We start from the raw sequence: 20754 nt of genomic DNA on the forward strand, positions 1-20754 counted from the left end.
ACCTATATCCAGAAAATTGTATTATGGGATTACGTGTATTTGTCACAGTAACATGTCTTAGAAACTTTTTTTTTAAAGCATTTCTCTGATGTTGAAGTACATGCATACGTATTGGTGGGTAGGGAAGTTAAGGAGATTATAAGGAACAGTCATCAGATTTTTGAAAATCTGAATAAGGTTTTTACTGTTTGCCTGAGTTGTGTTAAGATGTCTGTGTTTAGCTGAAGAAGCCAGTTTTGAAATACTTGTGTATTGGAAGAAAAACTGTAAAATTGGAAGTATTGTTATAGGGTAGGTGATTTTGTGTGTTTGTTTGTTGTGGTAAAATACAATATATTTGTCATTTTAGCCATTTATTAATGTGTAGTTCATTGGCATTAAATACATTCACAATGTTGTGTAACCATCACCATGATCTGTACCTAAAACTTTTTCATCATCTCCAGCAAAAACTCTGTGCCCACTAAGCTCCTTCCCTCCTAAGGATAGCCCCTGTACCCTCTATTCTACTTTTTGTCTCTATGAGTTTCCTTATTCTAGGTACCTCATATAAGTGGAATCATGCATTTGTCTATCTGTGACTGACTGACTTTGTTTGTTTCTAAAATAATAGAATTTAATGATTACGAGCTAACTTTTATGGTAGGCTTTTAATTTAGGCTTTTAAATGTTAATTTACTTTAGTGTCATCATATTTGATGTTCTTTTTTTTTGTAGTAGAGTTTGCTGAAGAATAGAAGGCAAATTCAGTTAAACTCATTTGTTTTTGTATGAACTCTTATAAGCCTCAAATGACTAGTTCTGTGGGTCTTGGGAACAATTGAAATGTAGCCCAGTAGTGGAATTCTGCTGAGTTGAAGAAGGGTCTTTGCTTTACTGAGATATAGCCCAACTACTCTGGACCACAAACCAGGCATCCCTGCTTTTAAAGTTAGCTGTAGGGTTTAACTGTTTATCTAGATATGAGATATGTAGGATTCTGCATTTTAGAAAGAAGTAGATTTCTTCCTAAAAGACTGTTGTCTTGTATCAGTGTCTGACTAGTCATCTAGTACTACTAATTTCATGAACTTTAAAATCTTGTTTATTTCTTAAATATGTTAATTTTGGGTTAGGGATGATTTATAGGAATTGGGTCAGAGGGTGGGGGCGGGCGGCGAGTTGCTCATATCTAGGGTCATTCTGCATTTGCTCTAAGTCCTGCATTCTCATTAGATTATTTTTCCGTTAGCAGTCTGGTTTTTTAGCACAGCAGTTCTCAAACTTTTTAGTTACAGTCTTCTTTAAACTCTTTAAAATTGCTGCAGATCCCAAAGAGTTTCTACTTACGTATGTTTTATCTGTTTTTTAATATTAGAAATTAAAACTGAGAAATTAAAATACTAGTTTAGAGATATGCATAATACACTCATTACATGTTAACATTTTAAAATTTCTTATGAAAAATAACTGTGCTTTTCCTAGAATAATTTTAAAAATTTAGTGGGAAGTCATCTTATTTTACGCTTTTGGTGTGGCTTAGTAGAAAAAAGCTGGTTTCTCCTGTGTGTTTTCACATTAAATCTATTGTGATATCACAAGTCATGTGGCCCCTGGAAACTCCACTGTAAGAGAATGAGCATGAAAAAGGCAAATAACATCTTAGTAAATTTTTTTTTTGTTTTTTGAGATGGAGTTTTGCTCTTGTTGCCCAGGCTGGAGTGCAATGGCACGATCTCAGGTCACTGCAACCTCTGCCTCCCAGGTTCAAGCGATTCTCCTGCCTCAGCCTCCCGAGTAGCTGGGATTACAGGCATGCACTGCCACACCTGGCTAATTTCATAATTTTGTTAGAGATGGGGTTTCTCCATGTTGGTCAGACTGGTCTCGAACTCCAACCTCAAGCGATCTGCCTGCCTCGGCTTCTCAAAGTGCTGGGATTACAGGCATGAGTCGCTTCGCCCAGCCACAGCTTAGTAAATTTATGAAAGTAGTTTTGACCTGGCAGATTCAGTAGGGTCTCAAGGACCCCCAGGAATTCCTGGACAAAACGTTGAGAATACTGCTTTGGCAGAAGCTTGGCCTATATTGGATGAATATTATCAGTGCCCTTGAGGAAGTACACTTTTATCCCTTTAATTGAGAAACTATTTTATGACTGTAACGTTTATTAAGCTAATTTTATAATACCATGGATTTTTTGTTTTACTCAACAGATTACCTCAAATTAACTGGCACTGTTTGCCAGAAATGTAAGCATTTTCCAGAGCTACCATTAAAAAAGAATTCCTTAAAGTTTTTGAAAACTGTATTTACTCTTGTGTTTTTCTATATTTAATTATAAAAGCCTGCCTATCAGTGTTTTCAGTAAATTCAAAACAGAGCAATACTAATTATAATAAATAGAATTTTCTGGCACAATTAAAATTTATTTAAATGTAATAGAGATTAAAAGCTTTCTTAGGATGTTGATTTTTAAATGTGCTTTCTCCTCCACGATGCACCCTTTATAATGGTTACATTTTTAATACATCATTGACACCACATTTTGTCGAATCTAATTAGTTTTATTTCTGCCTTCTGCTTACATTGCTCTTTTGATCGTCTCATGATTATATGGAAGCTGGTAGAGATAATTTCTTTACAAGTTCTCTATTAAAAAACATTGATACTTCTATCATAAATGTTTTGTGTAAGAAGTTTATTTTCTGTAGGCTTTAGATTTTATAAAATAGAAGAGTAAGAGATCCTAATAAAGGTAACATAGTTTGTCCATTTTATAATTTATGTAAAATTATCTTTTTTACCTTTTAGACATGAAGTATGCTGGTAAATTTTTGGTTACTTTGTTGTGTGAACATACCACTTTTTAACACTTTTCTTAAAAATAGCTTAAATCTTTTTTTGCACCTTGTAATTGTTTTAATTATGAAATACTGGTTTTGCCATATTCTTTCTACATTCTGGTTTGTATTTAAGGGTGGATGGTAGATGAGATGATACACATGTGTGTGCGTATGTTTTTGTTTGTGTTTAGTTTTTAAAATCCTGTTACATAGAGAAGCATTTTTGGTAGAAGGTGATATTTAAAGGTTTTTGTAAACCTTGGCCTTTTCTACTCTTTTTGAGTCAAACTTCTGAGTTTGATCAAGGCTTTGAAATACAAATCATGAGACTTAAGGAAAGTGATCAAGTTTATTTCTTAAATAACACTGCCGATGGAATTTGCAATTTACTAGTGAGAAATACGAAGTGTAGTTTACATATTTTGCCATTTTTTTCTTTCATTTGAATTTGAATAGAGAAAAGATAAATGGTTATTGCATGTATTGGTTTTCTACTGCTGTATAACAAATTATTCCAGAATGTAGTAACTTAAAACAACGTACATTTATTATTGAACAGTTTTCATGGGTCAGGAATCTGGGATAGATTAGCTGGATCCTCTACTTTAAGGTCTCTCTCAGACCTTACAGTCTTCTTTAAAGGCCTGACTAAGGAAGTATTTGTCTCCAAGCTCACTCACCTCTTTGTTAAAAGGATTTTGTGTTTTTCTAGGCTGTTGGATTGACAGGGCTTCAGTTCCTCACTGGTGTAGGCATCTAATAATGTCAGCTTGCTTAATCAAAGCACATAAGCCAAGAAGGTAACAGAGAGGGTGCCAGTAAAATAGAAATCACTGTTTTGTAACCTAGTCATGGAAGTAACAGTCTTTGGGTTTTTTTGTGTGTGTGGTAGAAATAAGTCACAATGTCCAGCCCCTACATGGGACAGGACATAAGTACCAGCAGACAGGGATCATTGAGACCCATGTCAGAAACTGTTTTGCCTTAGTTATAATAAAATGATGACAGACTACATTGAGAATGAGTTTATAGACAATCTTTGTTTAGTTTTTTGTGAGTACAAAGCCCACTATTAATTTTGTGGGAATTTTTAGTGTGGGTAAATTCTTTTTAATATGATGTTTAACAGGGATGCTGCCTTTCTATTTCTTTGCCTCAGTTTCTTCAATCTCCCAAATAGGATTTCAGGTCTTACCCCCACCCACTTTTACATTTAAAAGTAATGTGTTATATACTGGAAAAATTAAGCTGGGTGTGGTGGCTCACTGCTGTAATCCCAGCACTTTGAGAGGCCAAGGCGGGTAGATTGCTTGAGTTCAGGAGTTCGAGACCAGCCTGGGCAACGTGAAGAAACCCCATCTTTATTAAAAAATGCAAAAATTAAGGCTAGCCATGGTTGCTCACACCTGTACTCACAGCACTTTGGGAGGCTGAGGCAGGTGGATCGCTTGAGCCCAGGAATTTGAGACCGGCCTGGGCAACATAGCGAAACCCTGTCTCCACAAAAAATGTAAAAAATTAACTGAGCATGGTGTGGTACACACCTGTGGTCCCAGCTACTTGGGAGGCTGAGGTGGGAGAATTGCTTTGAGCCCGGGAAGCAGAGGTTGCAGTGATCCGTGATCATGCCACTCACCCTGGGCAACAGAGTGAGACCCTGTCTCAACCAGAAATAAATCATCTTCTCTTTTGAGAATGCCATATGGTGTAGGCTCTCATAGTACTTTTAAGTGTCACAGGTAGATGCTTTTGTTCCATAAAAGTTTGGAATGGGATTTATTTAGTCTGTATTAAATTGCTCAGCAGTGAAATTAGGAGAGAAGCTTAGAATCAGATCCAGTGATCCTCATAGTATAGTCCTGGGCCAGCAACATCATCTGGGAAATTTAGGGGAATGTAGGTTTTCTGGTCCCACCCCAGACTTACTGAATCAGAAATACTAGGGGAAGGGCCCAGCAATCTGTGTGTTTTAAGAGACTCTCCAGGTGATTCTGATGCATGTTCAAGGTGGTTTGTTTTTATTTTTTTACTTATTTATTTTTTTTGAGACGGAGTCTTGCTCTGTTGCCCAGGCTGAGTACAGTGGCACGACAGCTCACTGCAGCCTCTGCCTCCTGGGTTCAAGCGATTCTCCAGCCTCAGCCTCCTGAGTTGCTGGGACTACAGGCACATGCCACCATGCCCGGCTAATTTTTTGTGTTTTTAATAGAGACAGGGTTTCACCATGTTAGCCAGGATGGTCTCCATCTCCTGACTTTGTGATCCACCCACGTTGGTATCCCAAAGTACTGGGATTATAGGCGTGAGCCACCGCACCCGGCCTATGTTCAAGTTTTAATACCACTAATCTATTCAGTCTGTTAGAGCTTGAGTATTACTTTTCCAAAAGGTTTTGGCCAGCACTAGAAATCTACTTTTACTACTGTTACGTATAGCTTTCCAGGAAAATTAACATTTTTAAAACTAATTTTTCAGATAAAGGATATAGAAAAGAAACAAAATATTTTCCTTATTTAAGTCTGTTGTCTAGGTTAGGCAGCATGTGTTTGCCAGGAAGATGGAGGTGTTGGGAGGGGAAAGGAGAGGGACTTTTGAGATGAATTTTGTTTTCCCCTATACTGTTTCTCTTTTATTAAGAAGAGTCAAATACTAAATAGTGATTTTTAAGTGAGAATAGTGTTGGCCTTACATGATATTTCAGTTTGAAAATACATTCAATAATTGTCAGAGAATTGGTTATATAGTGTTTCGTCAACTTTATAGTCTTGTTTTAATGAACATTTACTTATAAAGATTTGCATTGAAATAACATCTTAGATGAAATGGAGGTCTCACAAGAAGGGCCCTTCCTAGTTGCCATGCCAACTTTCTGGTGTGTAGGTATTGATTGGAAAGACCTATGAATGAGATAGTTTTTTCTTTGATTATGTCTTTAATTCCAGTAGATTATTTTTGTCTATCCAATGATACTACTGTAGTAAGATTAACATTAAAGGCAGACAGTAATTTTAACTACGCTTGTAACGTACTTGATTCTTTGGTCATATGTCTTTTATCTTTTTTTATGTTTTGTGGAAGTTTAACAACTTAAATGTTTTTGAGGACTAAAGTTTGAAGGGGCTGACTAGAAATTTTTTAGTTTTTTGCATGAATTTACATTTTAACATTAAGCATTAGCATTAATGCTAATGTTAATTAATGCTAATGCTAGTTAATGTTAAGTAAGCATTAGCTAAAGTGATACATCTGGCTCACATTCGTTTAGGTAAAGTTATTAGGATTATAGTATATAGAGTGGGTGGATGATTTTGGTGTATTCCTTTATCTTATGAATCTTATCTTACAAATCTGTATCTTACAAATCTAAGAAAATAATCATATATTTACATATGAAAACTAGATCAAATAGTGAAGTAGTGTCCGTATTGTTCTAAAGAAAATTAGGTTATAGTGTATATTAAAAACATTTAATGTTCTGCCTTCCTTACTTTTCTCATTTACTTTGGAGTCTGGGACTCTGCTAGCTTGTATGGTTTGCTGGATTCTTTTAGTTTAGTAATTTGGGAAACAGGAAGGTAACCTCAGGATGAATGAGAATTGCTATTAGCTATGGGTCAGTTTAGTAGACTTGTGGATTCATAAAGAAAGTTGATGGCTGCCTTATGTATCTTCTTTAGTCTTGTTGGTTTTGTAAGTTTGGAATATGTTTTTATTGTGTGGGTGGTTAAAATCAGGTGCTTTGGTCTCTTTTTCAAGGCCATTTGCTACCTTAAGATCTTTTTAATCTAAATCTCTTACTCTGATAAAACATGCACATCAGAACATTTTTAGATAGTGTTAGAATATGTTTCCTTTGACAAGAAAACATTTGAAAACAATTGTTTCATTTTTTTGCATACATTTAGCTAATGAATTAAGATTATTTTTTAGACTAATTTTGATGCAGTTTTTAAGACAGGATTTAGGAACCCATGCCAACTCTTTTAGTTATTATATAAAACTTTCCATGAAAAAGTTACTTTAAATTGTCTTACTTTTTTAAAATTTTCCTGCTTAGAAATCTCTCATTTTTCCTCCACTGAAAAATAGTTAAAATTTGCATGCCATATAAATTGCCTTTCATGTATCTCTTAAATTTAAAATGCTGAATTTAATTTTAGTATTTAGTAAATGCATTTTACATTAGGCTTTAAGGGCACATTTGATCCCTGTGAAATTGAGAATGTACATAGTTTATTCCTCAGAGTTTATAATGTATACAAATAATGAGTGAGAGTCACTCAAATTAATATTTGCTAGCACCTGTAGAAGTAAATCATTCACATTTATGTTAATGTGCCCTGGGGGTGTATATATATGAATTGGTTATTCCCCCCTCTCTCTCCTCCTACAAATCAAAGGAAATGTTAGCCTTTTACTACTTCTGCCAACAATACTAAAACAGTCAACACTTGAATGAACCACAACATATTGAGCTTTACAAAAGTCAGTAATATCCATCATCTTGAGTTATCCTTGTACTACCTGCAGTATTAGAGAAAGAACCCACAGATCAGTTTTTCTGTTAAAATGTTAAAATAACAACCTCAGGCATTGATTATCATATTTAGTTAGGATTAACTTCATGGCATTTGATAATTGTGTGTGCATAAGTGTGCTTTTTAACTGATGTCTAACTTTGTGATTACTAGTGGGGGAAACCTTGTTATCAAGTTGTTAGACTGGGTTTTCATCAAGGAAGTTGGATGTTATACTCGAATTGTTAGTCCTCTACGAGGAAACAGAATGCTTCTCTTGAGTGAATAAGCCAGGATAATGAGGCGAGGGGTTTTATTTCAAAGTTTGTTTTGGTGATGGCATAAATACATAACAGGTTCTGAAATCCAATTACTATATTAAATTTCATCACTTGTTTTTTAGGTATTCCAATAACTGTACCACCTCCAGGTAAAACTTTTTTCATGTTTTCTCCATCATTGTTAATAAACATGAAATTTCAAGCTTATAGTTACAGGAGAGATGGTGTTGATGTGGTTAGAATATGGAATAGGCTATTGGGATTTCAAGGTCCTATTTTCAGCTCTGCCTTTGCTTCATTCCAGTTTTGATTAAGATATAGTTTTCTTATACCTGTCTTACCCATTTCTGTAGAAATAGAGATTCTGAGAAAATTCTTACCTATTCAATTTGTGAAGAAAACAGTATAGGATATAAAATAAAATTTTTCTTAAAAATGTCTTTACAGACCAATGAATTTTTTATGTCATATAGTGACTATAAGAGAAGAGAAAGATACTTTATTTTGACTTTATTATTATTTCTGATTTTTAAATTTTAATCCTGCTGGCTTAGTATCATGAGAAAATGTGTTCTAAACCCCACATAGCAACTAGACAGACAGCTGGTCAGGTGGCTGTTCTTAGAGTGGTGATTGTTTATTGTTGTAATAGTATGATCAATAGGAGTTTATATGTGGCCCAGTGTTTTATTTATTTATTTATTTATTTTTACATTTTTGTCAGTTATTTCTTTTTATAGTGTGATATCACACCTGGTAGCAAGTGTGTCTTACTGAGTTCAGTGTTAAAAGCCAAGGTGTATGAAGAGAATGAGAGGTGATAATGCTTGCAAGGGTGGGTCTGAATTCAAAATGACTTTGATAAACTGAGTGAAGTTTAGGTAGCATAGGACAGTATACATATTTAGATGTGGAATAGAGACATTGATTATATGTGAATGTGTCTGAAATAGACTCATCAGGGAAAGTCAAAGGAATCATTTATGTGTCTTTTTAGTTTAAAAAACAATGTGGTTGTGAGGCTGTATGAAATAGGATTGTGGACTTTAGGACTAATGTGGTAATTGCTAATTTTGTACTTTTAAGATGTTTAATAGAGGAGTTATAGATCCTAAAACTGGATACAGTGAAGAACATGGTAAACATGAAAACAATTTGGAGTGGGGCTAAAAATCGATTTAAGTGGACCTTTGAGAAGGATTCAGAGAACTGATTTATTTTTTCATAGAATTACTAAAACGGAGGCTTAGTGGAAGTGTTTTCACATAACTGCAAGGTGACAGGCAATATGACAGTGGAATACTCTTGTTCTCATTTAGGACAGTGTCTGAATTGTAGTGTGAGAGACTTAAGTTAGATAATTTAGTGCATTTCCTAGTAGTGAGAGTTGTTCATTGTTAACACTTGGAAGGAATTGGTATCATAAGGAATTGACATCATAAGTTTTGGAATCTTTTTCTGCTGGGATGCTTTATAGCCTATCTGAATTTGAAAGTATAGTGTAGATTAACTGTTTTTCAGCCATATTATTCTGTGGTATTCCGTTTAGGTATTGTGAATTATTGAGAATGCAGACCCCATGATATAGAGGTACAAATTATATTCCTTCCAAACTGATCCACAAACTATATTATGTGCTTTTCTTTGTAAAGTAGTTTGTTAGGGTTGTGCTATTTGAACATATTTTATGGTGGATATTCTCAGCTTTGAGCACTATGCATTTACTGGTAAGATTTTATTTATAAATTACACATTTTAAGGAAATTTCTATACTTCTAAAACTCTCGAAATATTTTTTGAAAGAGGTGATTGCTATATATCTACTTTTCTTCTAAAATATTTCAAATATATCTGGTGGCTACTGTTTTATGTATGGAGAAGGTAAGGCATTGAGATTAACTTTCTCATACTTAAAAAATGGGCTGTGTGTGGTGCTGAAAATAAGACCAATGTCCTGACTCCCAGTTTGTTCTCTGTGTATTAGACCAGACTGCTTACTTAAAGTTTTATTGCACTAAAAATCTGTTTATAAGTTTGAGCTCCATTTTTTTCTGTCCATTACTACAACATAGAGAAGCACATTCATATCCCCAGAGAAATTTAGTGATACACAGCAACTTTGTTTCACTCTTGACATTAAGTGTACATTCTGTTAACATTTTTTATCTTATGGTTGAATGTTTCAGGTTTTCCTCCTCCACCAGGAGCTCCACCTCCATCTCTTATACCAACAATAGAAAGGTAAATCAGTATGGATACTGATTTTTGATCATTGATAGCCTTTTGACAGAAGAACCATATACTTATCTTGGAAATATTTTCAAAGATTTAATTTTATAAACACAGCACCTGTCTTTTAATTTATAAATCTACGTCTATGTTAGTTTTATATAAGATGTTGGACCTGTAGCCTGAAATCAAAACAGGGCAAAGAAAACTAAAATTATAATATTTTGAAATAATCTCTTGCTTTGATTTATGACACACTTGATTAAAGAAACTCCTAGACTGTTAAAAACCCAGCAAGTCAGTTTTAATGGGAAATACAAACATAAATTACTGGAAATGATGAATAATACATGTCTCTTTTGGGATGAAGTAGGGAAAACTATTATGGGACCATAGTCAAGAAAAGCTGTCTTATTCCTTGATACTCCATCTCAGCTTCCACAAAGAAGGATTAGAGCCATTCTGTGTGGCAGTAGCCTTATTTTTTGTACTGTGTACTTATGGCTTATGTTAACTAGAATGCTGTACAAAGAGAATATTTCCCTCATGGGTGGCAGTATGGTGTTTAACAACATAGAAATCAAACAGTGTTGCGAGGCAAGGTTCGTAAGCCCTTTGAGACTCAGTTTTCCTTTTTACCAAAAAGGTTGATAGAGTTTTGAAGATTTTAAAAGCTACTGAATATAAAGTACAAGTATAATTCTTGGCAGGTAGAAATCACTAATAAGAGTTATTGCTATTTTATCTTAAGTGGCAAATAAACTATTAAAAAGTGTGTTTCTGAAAAAATGATTCAAATGATATAAAAAGACAAAATATGTGAGAATTTTACATCAGTAAAGTTCTGCATATGATTTTATAAACCCTGCATAAAATCAAGAAAGCATGAATTGTGAGAACATAAGGATTTAGTTTTGTTAAGTGACTATTAGGCACATTTGTTTTCTCAGTCAAAATGTTAAGAAGTATTTGTTAATCCTGTCAGTGGGGCTGAATTAAAATTAAGACTAAATTTTTAATCTGAAATATTCTGATAGCCTGAAAGTTTCTGTTACTTTACTTGTGACTCAAGCTAAGTTGATTGGATTATTTATGTTAAATAGTACTAGCACATCCTATTTTTCTGTAAAATTAGGTATTTAATATTTTAATATTTTTTAAGTCAAAAATCGTGTTTTATTAATAAAATTATACAACTAAATTATTAAATTGGTGGTTGGATAAAAGTTGTAATTTTGCCTTAAGTTTTTCCTTTTGCACTGCATTACTAAAATTTAGAACTTCTTTGTACCAGACATAAAAATATATCTTTTTCTTCAACAGTGGACATTCCTCTGGTTATGATAGTCGTTCTGCACGTGCATTTCCCTATGGCAATGGTAAGTAGTAGTATTTAGATGCCTAGATTCAGTTTGGATCAGTGAAGTACTTAAATATTTTTAAAGCAATAAAAACGTGTTGCATCTTACAGAGCAATTAAAAAATATTAACTAAAGGAGTGAGTGGTCTATGTATCTGCCAGGTTAGCAAACAATACATTTCATGTATTTAATCAACTATACTTTTAAAAATTAGTTCATGGTGACACAACAGGGATATTTGTACTTTGTGTTTTCTAAAAGGATTTAGGATTTGTCACCAAAAAAAGATTACAAAGAACGGAAATCAAGTACATAGAAAACTACCATATAATGGAAAAAACCTGAAAGTTGATTTTTGAAGACAACAAATAAAACATGACAATTTTATGACAAGATTAAGAAAAAAGAACACATAAACAGTATCAGAAGCAAAAAGGGATTACAACTGTAGACAACGCAGATTAAACAATAAAAGAGAGGCCGGCTCAAGCCTGTAATCCCAGCACTTTAGGAGGCCGAGACGGGCGGATCACGAGGTCAGGAGATCGAGACCATCCTGGCTAACACGGTGAAACCCCGTCTCTACTAAAAAATACAAAAAACTAGCCGGGCGAGGTGGCGGGCGCCTGTAGTCCCAGCTACTTGGGAGGCGGAGGCAGGAGAATGGCGTGAACCCGGGAGGCGGAGCTTGCAGTGAGCTGAGATCCGGCCACTGCACTCCAGCCTGGCCAACAGAGTGAGACGCCGTCTAAAAAAAAAAAAAAAAAAAACTTAGCTGAAATGAATTAACTCCTAAAAACAAAAACAAAAACTTACCAAACAAAACTGACTCGAAACGAAAAAGAAACCTTGAAGAGTCGTCTTTATTATCCTTTTTTGTTGGATTATTCTGTTTTTTTTTTTTTTTTTTTTTTTTTTTGCGTTCTTATATTGGGAGACTTAGCTCATTAATTTTTACTTTTTTCTAATATAGTATTTTAAGACTAAATTTTCTTCTGGAACAACTTGTATCCCTAAACTTTTGATGTGTCTTATGTTTGTCTGTGTTTATTTCTTAATTATTTAAATTTATGATATTTTTGACCCATGAATTATCAGAAGTATGTTTTTAATTTGAAATGATTAGGGATTATTTTCTCATAACTTTTAAATTTGACTTCTAACTTAAATTGCTTGGTGGTCAGAGAACAAACCTATTATACTCATCCTTTGAAAGTATATGTACCTTTTCATAAATGTTGTGCTTGAGAAGAAGAATATCCTTTGTTATGGGCAGTATCCTATGTGATGTCCATTACATCAACCATGCTAAGAACATGTAGCTCAAGTCTTTATCTGCATGGTGACTTGTGCCTGTAATCCTAGCTATTTGGGAGGCTGAGGCGGGAAGATCACTTGAGCCTTAGAGTTCAAGGCTGCAGTGAGCTGTGATCATACCACTTGTTGTCTAGCCTGGATGACAGCAAGACCTCATCTCTCAAAACAAAAACCGCTTCTATGTTTGTACTGATTTTTCCATCTGCTTAATCCACCAATAATTGAGAGAATTATGTTAATCTCCCATGAACATGGTGAATTTTCTATTTCTACCTGTGTTTTTATTAGTTTTTACTTTCTAAAATTTAAGGTGATGTTGTTAGCTACTTGGAAGTTTAAATTTGTTCTGTTTCCTTGGTAAATTACATCATCCATCTTCATGTGATCATTCTTTCTTTCCTAAGTAATGCTTTTTGTATAAGTCTGTTGTGTCATTAATAAAGCTACTCTTTATTTTTTTTTGAGACGGAGTCAAACTCTGTCGTCCAGTCTGGAGTGCAGTAGTATGATCTCTGCTCACTGCAAGCTCCACCTTCCTGGTTCAAGCAATTCCCCTGCCTCAGCCTTCTGAATAGCTGGGATTATAGGCATGTGCCACCAAGCCCGGCTAATTTTTTTTGTATTTTTAGTAGAGACAGGGTTTCACCATGTTGGCCAGACTGGTCTGGAACTCCTGACCTCAGGCAATCCGCCGTCCTCGGCCTCCCAAAGTGCTGGGATTGCAGGCGTGAGCCACCTCGCCGGCCTAAAGCTACTCATTTTCGATCAGGGGTTGTATTTTTTTTTCTCATCTTTTTTCTTTCAACTTTCTGTTTTTATGTTGTTTATATTAAGGTTATAGTTAGGTTTTTTAAAAGTACAAATCAACAGTCTTTGTTTTGTAACTGATGAGTCAGTCCCTTTTTATTACTGAGAATATTTAGCTATTTGAACTTAACTCTCCACCTACATCTTTGTCAAGTCGTCTTGAATTGACTGAGTTTTGCATTGATTTTCAAAAAATCCTTTTTTCTTCATTGTTTTGAAACTATACGTTTTTTTTTTTTTTAAGTGGTTACTCGACATTTGTTATTCATACTTAACAATGTGTAGTTACATACAATTTGAACATCTTTCTCCATCAATACAGAGACTTTAGGATAATCTTTCTCTTCTAACTTATATCCTGTTGTGGTTCACTATTTTAGTTTTATTCTTTTTAAAAAAACTCTACTGTTGAATAGCATATATTGTTTGTTTGGATTTGCATATATGATTACCATTTATTTGTTCAGCCATTACTTCTTTTCATGTTGGATCCTCTAGGATAATTTTTCTTTTTCTCTAGGTATATCTGATAGATGTTCCTTTTTTCTTTTTTTTTCTTTTTTTTTTTTTTTTTTTTTTTTGAGATGGAGCCTCACTTTGTTGCCCAGGCTGGAGTGCAGTGGTACCATCTCGGCTCACTGCAAGCTCCATCTCCCGGGTTCATGCCATCTTCCTGCCTCAGCCTCCCAAGTAGCTGGGATTACAGGCACCTGCCACCGCGCCCTGCTAATTTTTGTATTTTTAGTAGAGATGGGGTTTCACCATGTTGGCCAGGCTGGTCGTGAACTCCTGACCTCACAATCCGCCCACCTTGGCCTCCAAAAGTGTTGGGATTACAGGCTTGAGCCACTGCACCCGGCCTGATAGACATTCTTTTGGTGAAGTCTGTTGGTTGTAAGTTTTGCTTATTTTTTTGTTGATGTTTACAAAGGCAGTTTGAATCTTGAAATAAAATGTTGTTGAGTACACTTTTCTAGGTTGATATTTTTTCTCAACACTGTTTTTTTTTTCTTTTTTTGAGATAGAGTCTCACTCTGACGCCCAGGCTGGAGTGCAGTGACATGATCTCTGCTCACTGTAACCTCTGCCTCCTGGGTTCAAGTGATTCTCCTGCCTCAGCCTCCCAAATAGCTGGGATTACAGGCACGCACCACCATGCCCAGCAAACGTTTGTATTTTTAGTAGAGACGAGGTTTCACCATGTTGAGTAGGCTGGTCTTGAACTCCTGGCCTCCTCTCAACACTTTGAAGATGTCCCAATGTATTCTGGTTTCCATTTTTTATGTTGGGGAGTTTGTGGTCAACCTAATTCTGATTGCTGTTCACCTTGTATAATGAAGGGTCTTTATATGTTAGGTTTTTAAGATTCGTTTCCGGATCTTCCCCTGATACTGTGGGTATTCATTCACCATGTGATAGTTCTCTTTTCTATTTATAAAGTGAATTTCTATTACAATCTAATGACATATTTTTGGTGGGCATTTTGTTTTTTTAAAGTACCATAATGTTTGTTTTTAATTGTGTTTTTTCTTCAGTTGCCTTTCCCCATCTTCCTGGTTCTGCGCCTTCATGGCCTAGTCTTGTGGACACCAGCAAGCAGTGGGACTATTATGCCAGAAGAGAGAAAGACCGAGATAGAGAGAGAGACAGAGACAGAGAGCGAGACCGTGATCGGGACAGAGAAAGAGAACGCACCAGAGAGAGAGAGAGGGAGCGTGATCACAGTCCTACACCAAGTGTTTTCAACAGGTTTGTTGGGTGTGCAGGAGTTTATACTATGTATTTTATAACCGCTTTCAAATTTATTTTTGTTATGAGGAAGTGAATTTCAATTCACTTGGAAAAGAGATGCTCAGGGAGTACTTAGGAAAGCCATCTTAAAATGATAAAGGATTAGAGGCTTCCCATTACCTTGAACAGCCGTCCTTTAATTTGTTTACTTATTTCTTAAAAGAATTTTCTACCCCTTCATTTATTTTTATCTTGCCATCTAAGTTTTTCATCTTAAGCTTAAATTAGTTGACCATATAGATATTTCCAGTGTATTATAAATATTAATATTCAAAAATAAAATTATCACCACTTTTATTGTTTTTAGAGACAGGGTCTTGCTTTGTCACCCAGGCTGGCTGGAGTGCAGTGGCATGATCATAGCTCACTGCAGTCTTACATTGGAAGAAGATGCCATCTAAGACTTTCATAGCTAGAGAAGAGAACTCAATGCCTGGCTTCAGAGTTTGAAAGGACAGGCTGACTCTCTTGTTTCCTAATGCATTGTTCCCTAATGTAGGAAGTCCTGGGCTCAAGTGATCTTCCTGGCTTAGCCTCTCAAGTAGCTAAGACTACAGTCATGCATCACCATGCTTGGCTCATTTTAAAAATTTTTTGTAGAGACAGGGTCATGCTGTGTTGCCCAAGGTCACTCTTAAAATATATCCAGTGGATTAAAAACATTATAGTGATTTTCCAAACACCATTATCCATTTTTTAAAGAAAATGCACAAATAGGCTACCTTTAAGAATTGGAAATTTTACTTAAAACTTTTTTTTTTTTGAGACGGAGTCTTGCTCTGTCGCCCAGGCTGGAGTGCAGTGGCTGGATCTCGGCTCACTGCAAGCTCCGCCTCCCGGGTTCACGCCATTCTCCTGCCTCAGCCTCCCGAGTAGCTGGGACTACAGGCGCCCGCCACCTCGCCCGGCTAGTTTTTTGTACTTTTTAGTAGAGACGGGGTTTCACCGTGTTAGCCAGGATGGTCTCGATCTCCTGACCTCGTGATCCGCCCGTCTCAGCCTCCCAAAGTGCTGGGATTACAGGCTTGAGCCACTGCGCCCGGCCAAAACTTTTTAAAAGGGTTTTCCTATTAGTCTTTCCTGCTGCACACTTACGTATTAAGTTTTAATATTTAAGAAAATTTGTCTTACATATGTTTTAAAAGGTTTTCCTCCTGATTTTAGTTATTATTTTTATATTCTGTCAGTGCAAACCACATGTATAACAGTGGTCTCATAAGATTACAATACTATTTATACTGTATCTTTTGTTTAGATACACAAATACTTACCATTGTGTTAAAATTTTCTACAGAATTCAGTGCAGTAATATGCTGTACAGATTTGAAGCCCAGGAGCAATAGTCTATAATATGTAACCTAGTGTATAATAGGCTGTACCATCAAAGTTTGTGTAAGTACACTGTGTGGGGTTTGCACAACAATGAGATCACCTAATAGTGCATTTCTCAGAACATATCCCTGTCATTAACTGACACTTGATTGTATACATACACATTTCAAAATGTATACATTTTGAAAATAATGTAATGGAACCGCATCATTTAATGAGAAGGAGGAGCTTTCCTCTATCACCAGTGAGTATTACTATTGTTAGGAAAAAACAGAGTTTGTTCAGAATACTTATAATATCCAGTAAACCATCCTGTAAACAGATGTGCTGCCATTCAGGCTTCGGTGTTCCATTGTTAGAGCACAGGCAGAGTCGATTTACCATAATTCTAAGGACTCCAGGATTTTCAGGGTGGTAAATGAGCACCAACTTTAACTTAAAATCACCAGCTACATTAAGGAACAATGCATTAGGAAACAAGAGAGTGAGCCTGTCCTTTGAAACTTGAAGCCTGGCATTGCCTTCTCTCTAGCTGTGAAAGTCTTCATGGCTTCTTCTTTCAGTATAAAGCTATTTGATCTACATTAAAAATGCGTTGTTTAATGGAGCTACCTCCATCAGATGATCAGATTAGCTAGATCATCTAGATAACTTGCTGTAGCTTCTACCTCAGCACTTACTGCCTCACCTTGTACTTTTATGTTATATAGATCACGTCTTTGCTTAATCCTTACAAACCAACTAACTTCTGCTAGCTTCTGTTTCTTCTGCAGCTTCCTCACCTATCTCTGCCTTCATAGAATTGAAAATAATTGGGCCTTGCTCTGGATTAGGCTTTGGTTTAAGGGAATGTTGTGTGGCTGGTTTGTTCTTCTACCCGGACACTAAAACTTTCTCCATATCAGCAATAATGCTGTTGTCAGTTTCTTAACCATTCATATGTTCACTGGAGTAGCACTTTTAATTTTCTTCAACAACTTTTTCTTTGGCTTGACAACTTGTCTTTTTGGCACATGAGGGATAGACTTTAGCCTGTCATGACTTTTGACATGCCTTCCTCTCCAGGCTTCCTCATTTTTAGCTTAATCATTTTTAGCTTTTGATTTAAAATGAGAGATGTGCGATTCTTCCTTTCACTTGAACGCACAGAGGCCATTGTAGGGTTATTAATTAGCCTCATTTCAACATTATTGTTTCTCAGGGAATAGGGAGACCCAAGGAGAGGAAAGAGATGAGCTGAACAGTGGATCAGTCAAGAACACGCACATTTATTAAGCTTGCTGACTTATATGGGTGTGGCTTATGGTACCCCTAAACAGTTACACTAGTACCTCAAACTAGATCCTGTTCAGCGATGTTGTAACAAATTACTGAGTTTATTTTGGTGCAGAAAAATGTTGAAATCCATGCATAATTTTTTCATAGTATGCATTTTCCATGAACTTTTTGAAGACCCCTCATATTGTCAAGCTGACTAGGACTGGTCAGTAGCTTAAAACTTTACCTAAAAAAATGCACAAGAAGGAACTGATAAGGATTTATTCATCTTTTTTCCTTCCTTTGGCTCCTACTAATATGACTTATACATCGTAGGCACTTAATAAAATTTTATTGACCAAATGAGTAAACACCATGATACGTGTGTGTGTGTGCGCGCGCGCGCGCATGAGTATATGATTTGTGTTTGCTTGGTGGGAAATGTGCTGTTGACTTTAGCCAATTTAAGTGCATGATTCTTTTAAGTTCGAGGGCATTACTTTCCAGAAAGTCAAATTGTTTCTCATGTGGAAATGAATATGTTTGAGATAGCATTGCTATCTCTAGATTGTACATGTTTATAAGTAAGGCGCTTAATGCAAAATTTGATAGGAAATAAGAATAAAATAAATTGCTTTACCAGGCAGGGCTTATAAATTTTCTTTGCATAAATAACACATTGTTTATAGAAGATTTGGCTAAATCCTCTAATTCTTCTGCTTCAAATACATGCACAGATATTACTGAGTTTTTATTGCAACTTAAAAGCATTAATGGTTAAACCACATTTGATATTCAAGTTGCTGAACTGTAGGGCATTAGGAGTCAAAGTTTACCTAAATTTGACTGAAATGTTTAAGGTCAGAGAGGCAAAAAGTGGAGGAATTTTGAGTTCTGAATTATCCCAGGAAAACATTATGCTCTGGAAAATCCAAGTGAAGTATAAGTAAAGGTGTCTGAAGGCTGATATTTTAGCAGTATGGCATGTAGTATATGTTGCTTTACAAATTACAGGGCCATTGTTTTGAAAAGTACAGACTAGTTTCAACTTCTGCTTTTTAGGCAGCTTAATTATGGGCCAGAAAGAAGGCTGGTCATTTGAGGATGTTTGAAATGAACTCTAATGTAATTTCCAGGTTCAGAGAAACCTTTCTGGTTCAGCCATTTATCAGAAAAGGGGATGGAAGGAGGAGGGTCTTTCTATTTTGTGTGTAGGACCCAATCTTCTACCATCTGTTTTAAGGTTCCCATCACAGGGCTGCTTTTAGAATCTAAAGGCTTCGAGTTCAACAAGAGTTGGTTTTAGGGTAAGAGGAAAAAGAGAGTTACAAATGACACATTATGAGATAATTGACTTTAATTATTTTTATGTAAATCTAGTTGCAGTCATTGAAAAGCCTCATTTTTTGAGAGAAGTTAACTATATTTCTTATGGTGCTAGTTTATTCTACTTCAAGACATGGTACTAAAAAGTTCTGCTTCTGAAAAAATTAAGCATTAAATTCACCAAAGACTGCCATTTATTGAGTGCCTGCTTTCATACCAAGCACTTTATAAATGTTGTCAGTTCTGTAAAAAGCCTTGAAAAATACTCTTGGCAGTTTTACAGTGAGAAAACCGAGGCTGAGAGAGGTTAAGTAACAGCCTGGGTCACTCATTTAGTAAGAGGCAAAATCAGGATGTGATCCTGTGTGTACTCACTCCACTTGTACTCTTTCTGCTGTTCTCCACTGACTGGCATGGCATGTTCCCTTTCAGGTGACATGCCTCCACACTCCAAAGTACAAAGTACATATTTATGGATAGGAAAAAAATAGTGGAAATAACATATACAAATATGTGCAAAAGTATATATTAATACATTTTCTGTTTTTTAAATGAGATTCTAAAATTTTAATGTATCACAGATAATAACTTGGTCAGCAGTACAATTGGGCATTAAGCATAGCATTACTGAATCATTACTTTTGCTAGAACATAGGCTGACATGTCTTTTAAAACATGGCTTATAGTTGTCACCTGACTATGTTAAACCCTGAGATTCCTTACCATCTTGATGTTTCATACAAATTACTACTTTAATAATTCATATTAAACATTTCTAGAAATCAAAGCTCTTCAGCATACTCTTCTAAAAGATTATTTTATTCTAAGGGAATTTACTGATGTAGAAAGTGTTGACTTCTGTGCTAAACAAAAAAAAGAAAAAGGAAGAAATGAGACATGAAGGATAAAGAGAAAGATGGAAAGAGAATGTCAGTTAAAGGACATGAAAGGAAAGGAGGTCTAGGGAGGTAAAGAAAGACCACCCTCTAACTCTAGCCATTCGTCTCAGTTTCACCAGTCTGTATAATTCAATCCAAAATTAGAAAATGGAGATGCAACTTATATGTATGCAGTTGAAGTTATTAGCCATGTAGTTCCCCCTCCCGCGCGCGCACACACACACATGTAATTAGGATGTCAGAATGCAGGTATGTCCAATCTGCATTTTGTATGGATACTGTAGAAGTTGCTTTAATGTTTCTGTTCTTTATGTTTATACTTCTGTATTTGATGAATATTTAATGATAAACCTAAAGTTTAAAAACATAACTTGCTTTCTGTTTTGTAGTCATTGTGAGTTGTATATTTTTATAATGTTAAATATGTGTCCAACACTTTCCAAGAATATTGATTAGAAATCTGAGATACACAGATATTATTTTAATTCTAAAAGGAGCAAAAAATTGTAAAAGCTGGTAACAATGTAAATCAGTTGCAGATCTCACCTTTTCAAGAAATGAAAAAACCAAAGCATTTTTATATTAAATCTTTTTAACAGCTATGAAAGCACAGAACAAAATTGGTCATTTAACCTATGTAATTATTATATATTTATATTCTTAGCTCTAGTGCTATTTTGAGAACAACCATCGTTTTCCTCTCAATTCAACAAATATTTATTCCTCACTAATGTTATAAAAGATGCTAATGTGAGGATTTGGGGTTTGGACTGCAGATCACATCTCCTCTTTTACAGTTTGAATCCATTCAG

General features: G+C 35.4%; 1 protein-coding gene across 23 annotated transcripts in view; it reads left to right on the forward strand.

Moving 5' to 3' along the window:
• Positions 1-20754, forward strand: part of LOC105499559 (factor interacting with PAPOLA and CPSF1) — a 73987-nt gene that overhangs the window by 52302 nt on the left and 931 nt on the right. For 9 of the 23 annotated variants that reach the window (XM_011772183.3, XM_071093353.1, XM_011772188.3 and 6 more), the window contains 3 exons: positions 9810-9864; positions 11176-11231; positions 14873-15086. In XM_011772183.3, coding sequence (XP_011770485.1) covers positions 9810-9864; positions 11176-11231; positions 14873-15086 — 325 coding nt within the window. Of the gene's footprint in view, positions 1-7745; positions 7773-9809; positions 9865-11175; positions 11232-14872; positions 15087-20754 lie in introns of all 23 variants that reach the window. The other 14 variants (XM_011772181.3, XM_071093351.1, XM_011772187.3 and 11 more) reach the window with 4 other exon arrangements.

This window comes from Macaca nemestrina, chromosome 3, assembly GCF_043159975.1.
Source record: "Macaca nemestrina isolate mMacNem1 chromosome 3, mMacNem.hap1, whole genome shotgun sequence".
NCBI lineage: Eukaryota > Metazoa > Chordata > Mammalia > Primates > Cercopithecidae > Macaca > Macaca nemestrina.